The sequence below is a fragment of the Aethalodelphis obliquidens genome, unplaced genomic scaffold (assembly GCF_003676395.1).
Source record: "Aethalodelphis obliquidens isolate GAN/ISIS:26980383/991018 unplaced genomic scaffold, ASM367639v1 scaffold47, whole genome shotgun sequence".
Taxonomy (NCBI): domain Eukaryota; kingdom Metazoa; phylum Chordata; class Mammalia; order Artiodactyla; family Delphinidae; genus Aethalodelphis; species Aethalodelphis obliquidens.
Genome location: NW_020837991.1, coordinates 4,070,041 through 4,085,751, shown reverse-complemented (window position 1 = coordinate 4,085,751; position 15,711 = coordinate 4,070,041). Strand labels below are relative to the sequence as shown.

Genomic DNA, 15,711 nt, shown 5'->3' with positions numbered 1-15,711 from the left:
GAACCATTCACTTGCTGAAGGACATCTGGGTTGTTTCCAGTTGTGGACTATTATGAATAAAGCTGTACTACTAATGGACAGGTTTTTGCACAAACATAAGTTTTCATTTCTCGGGGATAAATGCCTAAGAATCTTGTGCAAGTGCTGGGTTGTACGGTGGTTGCATGTCCAACCTTACAAGAAACTGCCGAACTATTTTCCAGGGCAGCTGTACCATTTCACCCCGCAGCAATGGATGAATGATCTAGTTTCTCTGCATCCTTGCCAGCACTGGATGGCATCACATACAGTAACTTTTATGTACAAATTTGAGAACTATCGTGCTAGACTAACCTAAGGCTATCATCCTTCAAAAGTAAAGCCTATTTGATGTCTGGGAATTCGAATCATTCAACCTTCAGGTAACTAACCACCTCAGTGGTAAACGGAGGGTGGGTATTTGCGGGGGTGGGGGACGAAGAGGAAGAGAAGGCTAAAAAATTCTGAATTTGTTTCTATTCCCTTGTATGGTTTACTCCATTCTTAGTATCAAGCTTCTGTAACTTTCATATACATTAACTGACTAGAAAATCTCCCACAACTCTTATTTTTCCCCTGAAGCCACTGTCAGCACACCTGTCCACGAGCAAACGACACTTGCTCCCTCTAGCTCATTTCTCGTTCTCCTTTTGCGATCTGGGTGCTGCCTGATTGCCAGCCCTCACTGCACAAACCCCCGTGAAGCCTACCCCCACGGCCCTCTCCAGCGTGGCCTCATTCTCCTCTGGGTTCTCCTCCAACGTGTAGGACCACATCTGCTCACTGGCCTTCACTGGCTACACCCCTTTTCAAAGGGTTCAGTTTATTTCTTACTCTATACTCTCTTTTTTTTTTTTTGCGGTACGCGGGCCTCTCACTGCTGTGGCCTCTCCCGTTGCGGAGCACAGGCTCCAGACGCGCAGGCTCAGCAGCCATGGCTCACAGGCCCAGCCGCTCCGCGGCATGTGGGATCTTCCCGGACCGGGGCACGAACCCACGTCCCCTGCATCGGCAGGCGGACTCTCAACCACTGCGCCACCAGGGAAGCCCTCTCTGTACTCTCTTGAGTCAACAATCTTTTCTACGGAGGTAACTATCAAATCTATGTCTCTAGCCCAAATTCCAGTTCTAAGCACAGGATAATTATAGGACTATCTCAGTCACCTTACATTTAATATGCTCAAAACAGACGTCATCTATGTTTTCACGTCTACTCCTCCTCTCCACTCTAGTGAAGGGTAATACCATCATCTCAGTCGCTTAAGTTTAAAATTCTGGGTGGTATCTTCAACTCTAGCCAACTTCTCGCCCACCCAGCCAGACTCCTGGCAGTTGCACACCTGCGAGGGCTCCTTATCCTTCTGCTTCTCCGTTACAGTCTCAGTTTAGCTGTATCACTGCCTTCAGTTCCTCTGCCCTGCAACCCATCCTACATCGTGCTACCAGCAGAAGCATTCCAAATCAATCTGACGACTTCACGTCCATGCTCAAAAACTTTCTAGGAAACCACAAAGAGAAGTGAGAATTCCTCATCTTGACTTAAAGCACTTCAGAATTTGGTCAACAACTGCATTTCCAACCTTATCTTCCACCACCTCAGGCACCATTCTACTGCCCGACTACTTGCCATCCCTAAAACAGGCCTTGCGTGCTTACCCCACATCTTTGCTTAAGCTCTCCCCTTTGCCTACAATCCCTCTGAAGACTTTCTGAGAGAATGAACTACTTTTACTTTGATTCTGTATTTTCAGAGTTTACCAGAGAGTCCAGCACATAGCAAGCAGCAACAAAACCTTTACCGAATGAACTATTTCTCAATATTCTTGTAACCTCCAGGGTACCCACAGAATGTGAATATTCAATAAATACTACACTAGGAATCATCCCCTGCCAATGTGAACAGAGCATCATTTCATTTGCTATTTTTCTTAAAACAAAGCAGCAAGCAGAACATTCCCAATACAGTCTACATTGAAAATCAATACAAAAATCTTACTTTTCCTCCCCTGTCAGCACCTTTTCCAAATCTCTTCGGGGTGTCTGACCACCAGTGCTGGGAAAAAAGTAATTAATGAGTTATTAGGAAATGTCAGGACCTTATAACTAAGGAAAAAAGAGCAAAATGAAATATCAAACTTAGACCACCATTAGGTCCTTTACACTGGATCAGGGAAAATAATTCCTAATATTGTATTATAAAAGTACTACTTATTTTAATGATCATTTGCACACCAGGTTTCACTCACCTGTAATGACCCTGCCATCTTGGATGCAACTACATCCAGTTTATTGATACAAATCGAAAATTTTTTTTTCTCTTAAGGATCTGGAAATGGGACTGAGAAAGTTTTTTCTGCAAGAGGCTGAAACAACCTAAGCAACCTCCAGAACGGTGGCAGAGGCCAGATCCAACCAGAAAAGCCTGGGAGGGGCTTTTACAGTGAAGTGGAGCTTCACTGTACACTACCACATTTAAACTAAAAAGTATCATGAACTACAAGACATATCAAGCAGAGGAAAGACAAAATCCTACCATCTTGTAGGTTTCTTAATGATCTTAATTACCAACCCCCGCCCTGAGTTAGAGCAACAATAACGTTTACTCCACTTACTCATACCTGTTCCCTCCTACCTGTTCATTCTTCGCCGTTGAGGCATCTGTTCTAGGTCTCTCTGCTCCCTTTCTTCTCTTGTCATTCCTTTGTAGTTTGAGGTAAGACCAAATATAGGCCGAGACCATTCATCTACAACAGAGAAAAATTAATTATTTAGCCCATAAAGTAGCATTTCTACTACCATTCTTTGAAATAATCATACCCTAGTGTAAAGTCATATTCTAGGCATTAAGAACATTCTTTCCTTAAAGATAACATTATTTCAGGACCATTTGTAGAATAAACACAGCATGATACCAGCATCACAACTAGCTCCAGCTGATTCAGAAAATTCAATATAAAAAGATCACTTAAACCTGTAGTCACCACAGAGGCTTAAAGAAAGTAACATCTAACTCACTTTGAAGGTCATCAACTAGCTGTGTTATTTCATAAAGACAGTTTAATTTCTAAATTTAGTCTCTTGAAAACAGAAAATCTTTTGTTTTTTTTTTAATTGAAGTATGGTTGATTTACAATATTTAATTTCAGGTGTACAGCATAGTGATTTTTTTTTTTTTTTTTTTTTGCGGTATGCGGGCCTCTCACTGTTGTGGCCTCTCCCGTTGCGGAGCACAGGCTCTGGACGCGCAGGCTCAGCGGCCACGGCTCACGAGCCCAGCCGCTCCGCGGCATGTGGGATCTTCCCGGACCGGGGCACGAACCCGTGTCCCCTGCATCGGCAGGCGGACTCTCAACCACTGCGCCACCAGGGAAGCCCGTGACTCTTTTTTTGGCAGATGCTTTTTCCATTATAGGTTATTATCCCCTGTGCTATACAGTGTATCTTTATTTCTTATCTATTTCACGTATAATATTTTGTATCTGCTAATCCCATACTCCTAATTTGTTCCTCCCCGCTTCTCTCTCCCCTTTGATAACCATAAGTTTGTTTTCTATGTCTGTATGTCTGTTTCTGTTTTGTATACAGATTCATTTGTATTATTTTCTAGATTCCACATATAAGTGATATCATATAGTTCTTGTCTTTGTCTGACAAATACTATATGATATCACTTATATGTGGAATATGTATTTCACTAAGCACAATATTCTCTAGGTCCATCCATGTTGCTGCAAATGGCAATATTTCATTCTTTTTTATGGCTCAGTAGTATTCCATTGTATATATGTACCACATCTTATTAAGCCAACTGTCTGTTGATGGGCATTTGGATTGCTTCCATGTCTTGGCTATCATAAATAATGCTGCTATGAACACTGGGATACATGTACCTTTTTGAATTAGAGTTTTCATTTTTTTTCTGTATATATATCCAGGAGTGGAATTGCTGGATAGTATGAAAGTTCCACTTTTAGTTTTTTAAGGAACTTCCGTATTGTTTTCCATAGTGGCTGCACCAATTTACATTCCCACCAATGATGTAGAAGGGTTCCCTTTTCTCCACACCCTCTCCAGCATTTATTAGTTGCAGACTTATTGATGATGGCCATTCTGACTGGTGTGAGGTGATACCTCACTGTGGTTTTGATTTTCATTTCTCTCATAATTAGCAATGTTGAGCATCTTTTCATGTGCCTGTTGGCCATCTGAATATCTTCTTTGGAGAAATGTCTATTTAGGTCCTCTGCCCATTTTTTTAATGGTTTTTTTTTTTGATATTGAATTGCATGAGCTGTTTGTATATTTTGGATATTAACCCCTTGTTGGTCACATCATTTACAAATACTGAAAACAGAAAATCTTGAAATTCCTCTACTTTCTTACTCTAACCAAAAACAGCTCCCTTATTACTTGTCAAAATGGTCTAAATCTTTAAAAATTACATTTTGATAGTGCAGATGTAGGGTCTCTACTTCATTAAGTCTAAGAAAGCTGCTAAGGTGATCACACAAAAAAGTACTACATGTGCACTGTTTAGCCAGTAAAAGTCCAAAGGTGCCAGCTGATGTCTTTGTTCTTATCACTGCATTGTATCAAAACAAGAAAGGACCTTTACAGACAGAACACAGGTGTTGTCAAACTAAGAAGGAAGCAAGGAGTCTCAGGGGAGTCTATATCTCTTTAAAAACTGACCCGCTGTCCCCAACCCTGGATTCAGAATCACCTGTAGTACATGACAGGTACCAGTGGGAACAGTTTGCTTCTCTCTTGCCTAGGGCAAAAAGAACGTCGAGAACCACTGCATCAAAGCATCAAATGCTTATTGTTTAATAGGCAATAAACTACAGATTATTAATAAGATCGAAGATATAATACTTCTCTAGTTTATAAAAAAAATTAAATTTCTCGAAAGGTTTTTGATAGTTTAAACATTCAACAGATAAATAACTACTGTATTCAGATACAAAAGTAGTTACTATTTCAAATTAGTGTTGAAGTTTAAAAATTTCTTTCCAACACAAAGCACAGGAAGAGTTAAGGAGGATGATGAAGACGCATGTGGTGTTCATAAACAATATGGCAACTGAGTAAATGAACTTCAGTTAGATTCCTCTGGATTTCGCTGTTATCATTAAGTAATAACACACAAAGGCTTTGGAGACCATTATAAAAATAACAACAGTAGCAGCAGTGGCTAACATTTCTTGAAGACTTACTGTATTCTAGGTACCATGCTTTACATACACCTTCTCACTTATTCTTTAAGACAACCCAAACTAAACACATAATTCTCTGTTTCACAGAGGAGGAAACCAAGGCTTAGAGCTTAAATCACTAGCCCAAGGATATGTAGTAAGGTAGGTGGTAAATCTAGGATTTGAACCCAGGTATGACCGACTCCAGGGCCGACATTCTAATCCCTCTCTCTCTACATGCTCCTGATCCATGATTAGAAAATGCATCATTTTACTTGTTATATACTGGATAGCATACTTAAATATACTGAGAAGCATTTTAAGTCTAAGGGAAAAAAGCTTAGTACCTACAAGAAGGTATCAAAAAATTTTCCTACTCCATTTCATTGACTCATTTTAAATGAAAATCGGTAAAAATATAGTTAGCTTTTATATATACACGTCTCTGTATATACATAAACACACCAAACAAAAAGTAAAATGTACATACTGATTAATTTCCCTGCCATGTCCTTGTTGGACCTTGATTCCTTGGGGTGTTTATACAGATACATCACTGCTCGTCCAATCCCACTATGCTTCAGGGTCTCCTGGCTCACACTAGGTAGCTGGGGAACATAAACACAGACATACATATTAATCATTCTGAAGCTGGGAGTCCTGCCAATCTACTCTAGCGGGCCTGCAAGACCTGGTTCATTCACAACAGAACAAATAACAAAAAAGTTAGATTTTCAAGGATCTATGGACACTGAACACAAAGACACTTTGTGTTTACATCAGTACTTGAGAGTTCAGTACTACCACTGAGTTGAAGTAAAACTTAACAGTGTGAGAAAGTGTGAACTAAGCATCCTCAGAGGTTAGCAGCTTAATAAATCAAGGGTCCTCTCAGGCCTCTGAACCAAACAGACCTAAGTCTGAACCCAACCACAGCCATCTGCTAGCTATGTGACCTTGGACAAGACGTTTAACTTCTCTGAGTCTTAATTTCCTCATCTGTAAAATGGAGATAATACACCTACCTTGCAGGTTTGTTGTGAGGAATAAATGAACCTATATATTTAAAAAACACCTGGCACGTAGCAGGTTCCTCGGGAATTCCTTCAGAAGTTAAGTAGCTTGCCCAAGGTGTCTCAGCCACATAAAGGTGGCCCAGATCAAGATTCAAATGCATGCTTATCTGATGCTGAAGCTGGTGCTCCTTCTACTTCAAGTGCCTCCTTACAACATGTCCACTACTATACTACTCTTCTCAGATAAACCAGAGCTACTCCAAGATCTTTTTTCCTTCAATACCACAGTCACATGAAGTTTTAAAAGGCCTTCCTTTTTTTTTTTCTTGTGGTACACGGGCCTCTCACTGTTGTGGCCTCTCCCGTTGCGGAGCACAGGCTCTGGATGCCCAGGCTCAGCGGCCATGGCTCACGGGCCCAGCCGCTCCGCGGCATGTGGGATCTTCCCGGACCGGGGCACAAACCCGTGTCCCCTGCATTGGCAGGCGGACTCTCAACCACTGCGCCACCAGGGAAGCCCAAAGGCCTTCCTTTTATGCTCATTTTATTTGGTATGTTCCTAATAAACACACCTAATAAAACTCCTCTTCTGATAGGCTGTGGCAGAGAGAATATACAAATATATGGCAAAATACAGAGGTTATGATAATACAAACCACAGTAGATAACTAATGAAGAGCAAACAAGTCAGATTATCTGCCTCTGACCTCTTGCAGAATCTTCAACAGCTCTTCTCGAATCTTTAGTGCCGGCAAACTCCTATCTGGTAGAGGGGAGAGCCATTCTTTGATGGCAGACATCACACCACTGTCAATAAATGTTTCTTTAAGGTCCTGCCTGTAATAAGAGGAAGAATTAAAAAAAAAAAAAAGTCAAGTCTATGAATGTTGATTCTATTGTAGCTTCCTTTGGATTTTCTTACAGATATAGTGATGTTTCCAAAAACTGCTTTTAAAAACTGACTCATATACATTATTTACTGAGCACCTATTCATAGACTTCAACAGCCAATATGAAATTTAGTTCCTATTTTCAAGAAACAAACAGACTTGATAGGTAAAGATGATGTGTTAAAGGAAAAAAACCCACCAAATTGCAAAAGGTAATGCTGATATGAATGGTACAGACTGTAAGAATAATGAGTTTTAATTATTACAGCTAAGAAAAAAAAATGTTTTATCTATGAGAATAGTGATCCTCAAACTGTTTCAAGCAAGACAGAACCCAGAATTGTGCTATTCTTGCAGGACACCAGGGAGAATACCATTCTCCTAGCAGAAAAAAAATCCCAATGAATACTGATACTATTCAAATTCCATTTTATGTACTAGAATCAATTATGGTAACAGGGAACATGACATTATATATATGAAATCTGGCACAGATAATTTTTTCTGTTGGGATAGAGGTAGCAATCTTCTAGTAGAAAGTCCTAGACCATATGGCTGGCTCATTGGTGTACTAATGTACTTCTTTAGCCATCAAAAGAAGGCTACTGATGAGTTCAAGGAGAAATCAAAGTTGCTCAGGAATGTGAGCAAACCAATGAAAAGAACCTGCAGAAGGACCAGTGACATAATTCATGATATAACAGGACACATGAGTCTTATTCAATATGTGCTTCAAGTAGTCTCCCAGCATTTTTGCTCTGTTCTCAATCACATTGGGAAAAAAGATGCAATTTTACCAGACTCTAAACAGTCTATAAAGAACAAAATAAGTGGTTTCCAAGTTTTTCTTTCATTAATATCAGTTTGCTATTTGTTCTGTTTGCATCATGCATCAAAGTGTAAGAAAAATTTGCGATGAAGTAATAATCTAGGAAATTCTATTCATTATTATTTTTCTGTAGGTTGACAGAAGACAATCATTCTTTAATCTCTCTAGAATACTAGTACATAGCTTGAATATCATTCCATTAAAAGGGAACACTTTTTCGGACTTCCATGGTGGCGCAGTGGTTAAGAATCCGCCTGCCAATGTAGGGGACACGGGTTTGATCCCTGGTCCAGGAAGATCCCACATGCCGTGGAGCAGCTAAGCCCATGCGCCACAACTACTGAGCCTGGGCTCTAGAGCCCGCGAGCCACAACTACTAAAGCCTGCGCACCTACAGCCCGTGCTCCGCAACAAGAGAAGTCACGGCAATGAGAAGCAAGCACACCGCAATGAAGAGCAGCCCCTGCTCGCTGCAACTAGAGAAAGCCCGCGTGCAGCAACGAAGACCCAACGTAGTCAATAAATAAATAAATAAATAAGTAAATAAATAAATGGAAACACTTTTCCAAGGAAACAGAATACTTACTTCTTAAGGTGCATGACCACAGTAGGTAATAATGTTAATTTTTTCAGTGCTGGCTTTTTTTGATTATTCAACTGTCTGTCTTCCTATCCAGGAAGAAAAAGATTGAAAAAAAAAAAAGGAAAAAAGGGCAATTGTTAATAGTGAATTATAACCACTATAATTCTAAACTTTAAATATAATAAAGCAGCAATTTCTCTGAGACACTACAGTTTTTCCTACAAGAAAGAATAATTACATAAAGAATAGACTTTCTGCAGAGCCAAAACCCACAAAACTATTAGAATAACTAGTTTTAACAACTACAAATAGAGAGGAAAAATTTTAATTTAAAATATTGGCATAACTATCAAGTTTTCAGAGTTCATTCAAGGTACAAATTATACATGGAAGAATTTGGTTTATCATCAAGAATAATTTTGCAGCTATGGGGCCTGTAAGAAAGATAAAAGAATATGTTATTAAAGAAGAGTTTTAGTATTTGCTTGGGTATTTTTTCCCTAGTTTTTTTTTTTTTTTTGCCAGGCCACACAGCTTATGGGATCTTAGTTCCCCAACCAGAGATCGAACCCGGGCCCTCGGCAATGAGAGCGCAGAGTCCTAACTACTGGGTGACCAGGGAATTCCACCTACTTTTTTAATTATAGAAAATTTTAAACTCTACAGACATACAAAACAAAATAATACACTCCTGCCATGTACATTTCAACAATTACACACACATGGCCAGTCTTATTTAGCTGTCTCTCTAGCTACTTTTCCCTTCACCCTTGAATAATTTTGCAACAAATCCTAGACACACGTCATTGGATTATAAATACTTCAGCAAGTGCCTCTAAAAGAGCAGGACTTGTTTTTAAACATAATACTTGGGCAATTTTTACAATTTGAGCAGAATTTTTAAATGCAGTGAGTTAAATGCAATCATTTGATTAGAGACAAAAGAATGACACAGGTTTATAACATAATAAATATGAGTTTATAATTTTTTGTATGTGAAGAAACATCACTTTGTGGTAAACTAGCAGAATCTGAGAACAAGATCACTCCCCCATAAAACCAGCAAACCAATTCAGCTAAAAAGGCCCATTTTACTTAATACTTAGTCTTTTCACTTTTTTCCTAAAACACACTACTTAAAAATTAAAATTATTGGGGCTTCCCTGGTGGCGCAGTGGTTGAGAGTCCGCCTGCCGATGCAGGGGACACGGGTTCGTGCTCTGGTCCGGGAAGATCCCACATGCCGCGGAGCGGCTGGGCCCGTGAGCCATGGCTGCTAAGCCTGCGCGTCCGGAGCCTGTGCTCCACGACGGGAGACGCCACAACAGTAAGAGGCCCTCGTACCGAAAAAAAATAAATAAATAAAATAAAATTATTTCCATGCTTAAAATTTAGAACAGTAAATGCTTATTATAAAAAAAAAACAAAGTATTTTTAATGTAGTTTAAGCAAGGATTAAGTGTAAAAAAAAAAATGGCCGGAATTCCCTGGTGGTCCAATAGTTAAGATTCTGCACATTCCCTGCCAAGGGTCTGGGATCAATCGCTGGTAGGGGAACTAAGATCTCATAAGCTGCATGGCGAAAACAACAAAACAAAACAGGGACTTCCCTGGCAGTCGAGCAGTTAAGACTCCATGCTTCCAATGCAGGGGACGCAGGTACGATCCCTGGTCTGGGAACTAAGATCCCACATGCCTCGCAAACAAACAAAACAAAAAAGGCCACATAATCAATTATGTGGGAGAAAGAAAGATGAAGCTAGAAGTGACCTATCTCACCTCAGCAGCTTCATTCATCTTGACAATCATGGCGCTCACAACGTCGTCGGCATCACTAATAAAAGTACCACCATCACGGTTACGCCTGCGCTTGCCACTCATGCTCTTTTTCCGCTGCAACATCATCTCAAAGTCCGACAGAAAGTCCATGCTAAGCAGTAACCCAAAATTAAGTGAAATATAAATTCCCTTTTAAATATACGTTTTCTTTTATGACAGTTAAGAACCACCAACTTTCTTAATTCTAACTCAGTGAAGTGCTACTTTCTTTTAAAGTGCAAGTACTTTTAAAATTGCTTTTAAAAGAACAAGTGATCATAAATTTTATGCTCAACTTCCCAACGGTTACACATTAAATACTAATAGCCCTACACATTCATACACTATGTTCATGCTTACATGTGTTAGCCTGAAAAAGAACATTTCAAATTTCAAGTTTTGCCTGCCACTCCATGGTTCAGTTTTAGTTGCATTGCCTTTCTGCAGGGGGAAAGAGTGGTTTTCAATTATCTGAATATTTTTGTCTTATACAGAATAAGTAGGGGAAAAAAACCCGCTGTTTTTTTAGTGATAAGAAGTATAACTCTCAAAACATAATGTGACTGAGATAAAGATGGAGATCTACAAATCTGCTAAGAGCCTCAAAAAGACTTTGTAGCTTTCATCTGAATCTTTACACTTAACGAGGAGCTAATATGCTCTCTGCCTCTATCATATAAATAAAATGATATGGTTTATAATTTAATTTCCAAAGGTACTGCCAAACTCATTCAGCTTAATTCTTGCATGTCACTAGGAATTAAAGCATCATCTTTATAAACAGTAACTAACAAATCATTCTATGTTTGTCACCTTTCATGACACTAGATTCTTCTGAACATAGATTCCAACCATCTCAACAAAACTATGTGAAATACAATCAAGGAATATTTTGTATCTAAAACATCCCCCCTGGGACCCCCAAATCAGCTTTCTCTCTCTCTCAAAAAAAAAGTTTTTATTAGGCTATTTTTCAGAAGAACTTACTTGGTGAGATATAAATTAAAAGCCTGGCAACCATATAGCCCCACAAATTAAGACAGCTGAGCACAGGGCAAATGACAGAAAAATAACAACAGCAAATAATTTTTGGACAGCACTGTATACAGAGAAGTAGATGGGAGAACAAAAATGGAAGATTCTTTCCTACACTTAATCAGGAACCAAAATAAGAAAAACAAAGTTCATTAGTCTCTACCTTCATTTTTAAAGTTCTCTTTAATAAAGTCCTTTTTTAAAAAATAAAACAAACTTACTGTTTTCCTCTCTTTATGTTATCATCAGAATCTGAATCTTCTGCTTCTTTTACCTGCGTTTCACTTTTTTCTTCTTCCAAATCTTCTTGGTTAAAACCCTAAAGGAAGGGTAAGTTAGCTGGAGTTACCGCAACCTCATTCCAGACTCTCTTCTATGTAACTGCTCTTAATTTTTTGCATTTTTAAAGTAATACATTCATAAAGAATAAAAATTAAGAAGATATCAAAAGACATATAGCAAAAAAACCTCCCTCCCACCCTAGCCCTTAGTGTTATTAGTTTTCTTGTCTCCTTCTTCATTTTTAAGGCTTTAGATGATCTCACCAAATAACTGCAACCATAATTTAAACATTTCCCTGATATTTAGGTATGTGTATTTGAAATTTTGAGAAACATCTGCAAACTGTCTTCATAGAGGTTACACCAAATTAACTCTCCTTCCAGGAAAGCACAAATTTACCTGTTTCCTCACCTTCCCACTACTACGGCAGGTTATCAAGCATTAATATTTGCAATCTCTGGACTGAAAAAAACAAAAGGCATCTCTGTAGCTTTCTTTGCATCCTCTTATTATGAGTAAAGCTGGGCATTTCTCATGTTTCAAAGCCATCTGTTGCTATTTCTCTGTGAACTCTCAATATCCTATGGCCAGTTTTCCATTGGATCTTTGTCTTATTGGTATGGAAAATCTCTTTAAAAATTAGGGAAATTAGACCTTGCTACATGACGGGAACTGCACAATCCTGACATCTGTACAGTTTGGTTTTGTTTATGGTAATGTTTTCTGGGTATAATTTTTAATTTTTTATGTAATTTAAATGGTCAGTCTTCTCTTTATAGCTTCCAACTTTCATGTTATACTTAGAAAAGCCTCCCCAATGGTTCCCCTAGTATGCTGTTTTCTGCACTGAACTGAACCCCTAATCAAGTTGATGTCCACTCTCCACACTAGAGAAACATATCTTATGCTTGTAAAATGTTGCTTAACTGAGTATAAGCCCCATGAGGGCAATGTCCAAACAATCTCTGGCATACAAGCTCTCGAATATCTGTTGAATGAATTCTTCTCTATTTTCTTTAGGTTTATTTACTATTTTTCTACCATCTTGAATTAGACTCTAAATTCATCTACTTTCATCCTCTCTTGCTTTAGTAATGAAAGTACTGACTTTTTTTTTAACACAAGAACTATTTAACAAGTAAGTTTTAAATTTGGGGGTGGCAAGGGTGCTTTTATGTGCTAATTTTGTTACTAATTTTTAATTTCATTGCATTCAGAAAATGTTGTCTATAGTTTGTACATTTTGCAAAAGCTTGATTTAAATTTTATATGGAAATACAAAGAACCAAGAAAAGCCAAGACAATCTTAGAGAATAACAACCTGAAAGGACATAAATAACCAAATATCAAGGGTTATGCATTAATGGTGCAAGGATAGACCAATGGAACAGAAAAGATACTTCAGAAACAGATTAGAAAATATATACATACTCGATTTATGACAAAGATGGCAGAATAGTGGAAAAGGATAGTCTGGTTCAACTAGATACTACAAACGGGGGGCGGAAATCTTGACTATCTCATATATACTGCACACAAAAGCCCATTCCAGGTGGACAATATAACTAAATGAAAAAGATAAAATAATCAAGCTTCGAAAGAATAACTCAGGAGAATATTTTTATAACCTTGGGGATAGGCAAAAATTTCTTACAATTCAAAAAACTTTCAACATAAACGAAAAGACTGGTAAAGTTGATTTACACTAAAATTAAGAACTTTTGCTCATCAAAGACTCCATTTAAAAAGTGAAAATGCAAGCCACTGAACAGAAGATATTTTTATCTTTTATAATCTCCAAAGGGCTTATATCTGGATTATATAAAAAGAGACACTTCTCTTTTCTATCTTTCCTGGTTTTTTGGTCTTGATTATTCCATTGTTTACATTCCACTTAGATTACAGATCTGTTCATTCTCTTTGCAGTTCTGTCAATTTTTGTTTTGCTTATACATATTTAAAGCCATATTACTAGGTACACGGCTAGGTACAATTTTAAACCCTTTTTTCAATATAAAGGGACCCTCTTTATCTCGAACAATGGTTTTTGCCTTAAAGTCTACGTCGTTGATATTCATATAAGCTACACCAGTTTTCTTTTGGCTAGTGTTCGGAGAGAGTACCTTTTTCCATCCTTTTATTTTCAACTCTATCTTCTGTTTCAGATGAATTTCAAAATTAGTATATAGCTGGTTTTTAAAATCCAGTCTTTAATTTGTCCTTTAATTGGAGCACTTAATATATTTCAGTGTGATTTCTGATATTATCAAAGTTTATATCTGCTATCTTACTATGTACTACTTTCTAAATGTCCCCGTTCTATATTTCTTTTTCTCTTTTCTTGCTTTCTTTTGGATTGACTAGCTTCTATTATTTCATTCTTCCCTCTCTATTAGGTTGGAAGTTACACATTCCATTAGTCTTTTTAGAGATTACAATGCACATCCTAACTTACCAAAGACTACTAATGTACTTTTACATACATTTGCAAAGACCTGTGAACATTTCAATTCCATGTAAACACCCAATCTGTCACTGCCATCATGTTTTAATTTCATATGCATTTTAAACCACACCAGACGTGACTCTGTTTTGGATGGTCATTACACATTTAGACCTAGCCACACGCTTTTGTTGCTCTTTTTCCCTTCCTGCATCCTTGACCTTCCACCTGAGATTTTCTTTCTGCCTTTAGTATTTCCTTCAGTTGGCATTTTGGTAAGATGAAGTAAGCAGGGAATCTTCATTCCTGAAAAGAATTTTTACTGAATATAAAAGAACTTTTAAGTTTGCAGTTATTGGATTCTATTACTTCTGTTGAGAAGTTAGCTATTAAAATAACAGTTGCCTCTCTGAATGTAATATCTTTTCCCCTTTGGCTGCTTTAAAGACTTTCCTGTTTTCTTTGGTTTCTTGCAATTTTCCTGTGGTGTATTGGGTTGGCCAAAAAGTTCATTCAGGTTTTTCCGTAAGATGTTACAGAAAGGGACTTCCCTGGTGGTCCACTGGTTATGACTCCACGCTCCCAATGCAGGGGGCCCGGGTTCGATCCCTGGTCAGGCAACTAGATCCCACATGCATGCCGCAACTGAGAGTCCGCGTGCCGCAACTAAACATCCTGCATACCACAACTAAAGTTCCCGCGTGCCGCCACTAAGACCCAGCCCAGCCAAATAAATTAATTAATTTTAAAAAAAGTTACGGGCTTCTCTGGTGGTGCAGTGGTTGGGAGCCCGCCTGCCGGTGTGGGGGATACGGGTACGGGGCCTGGTCCAGGAAGATCCCATGTGCCGCAGGGCAGCTGGGCCTGGGTACCACAGCTATTAGGTCTGCATTCTGGAGCCCGCGGGCCACAACTGCTGGTCCCGTGTGCCGCAGCTGCTGGGGCCCGCGCGCCTGGAGCCCATGCTCCGCGGCGGGAGAGGCCACCACAGTGAGAGGCCCCACGCCTCAGCAAAGAGTGGTCCCCGCTTGCTGCAATGGGGAGAGGGCCCGTGCGCAGCAGTGGGGACCCAGTGCAACCAGAAGTAAATAATAATTAATTTTTTTTTAAAAAGTTACAGAAAACCCGAACGAACTTTTTGGCCAACCCAATATTTAAGTGTAGATTGCTTTGTTTTTATCCTGCTTGCAATTTGTAGAACTTCTAGACTCTATGGCTTTATGAATCATTTCTTTAAATATTGTTTCTGATATATATATATATATATATATATATATATACATATACATTTCCTCCCCTCTCCTTCTGGGATTCCAAGTCACTTTGTTAAACCTTCTCATGCATAATTTATGTCTTATTTTTTACATTTTCCACACTAATATCAATGCTTCATTCTACATAGTTCCTTCTATTTATTTATTTAGTTAGTTAGTTGTGGCAGGTCTTGGTTGCAGCAGGCGGGCTCCTTAGTTCCTTCTATTTATTTATTTATTTAGTTGCAGCAGGTGGGCTCCTTAGTTGTGGCATGCATACTCTTAGTTGTGGCATGCACATGGGATCTAGTTCCCTGACCAGGGATTGAAACTGGGCCCTCTGCATTGG

At 38.8% G+C, this 15,711-nt stretch overlaps 1 protein-coding gene across 11 annotated transcripts in view; it reads right to left on the bottom strand.

Moving 5' to 3' along the window:
- The window catches only part of IWS1 (interacts with SUPT6H, CTD assembly factor 1), a 65,677-nt gene that overhangs the window by 23,903 nt on the left and 26,063 nt on the right, over window positions 1–15,711 (bottom strand). For 7 of the 11 annotated variants that reach the window (XR_003427864.1, XR_003427865.1, XM_027082544.1 and 4 more), the window contains exons 6-12: window positions 11,606–11,703; window positions 10,311–10,473; window positions 8,535–8,617; window positions 6,937–7,066; window positions 5,704–5,821; window positions 2,651–2,762; window positions 2,015–2,071 (exon numbers count right to left, since the gene is read on the bottom strand). Coding sequence is in view for 8 of the 11 variants with exons in the window: in XM_027082544.1 (XP_026938345.1) it covers window positions 2,015–2,071; window positions 2,651–2,762; window positions 5,704–5,821; window positions 6,937–7,066; window positions 8,535–8,617; window positions 10,311–10,473; window positions 11,606–11,703 (761 nt within the window). In the remaining 3 variants the exon portion in view is untranslated. Of the gene's footprint in view, window positions 1–2,014; window positions 2,072–2,636; window positions 2,763–5,703; window positions 5,822–6,936; window positions 7,067–8,534; window positions 8,618–10,310; window positions 10,474–11,605; window positions 11,704–15,711 lie in introns of those variants that run through there. The other 4 variants (XM_027082543.1, XM_027082542.1, XR_003427866.1 and 1 more) reach the window with 3 other exon arrangements.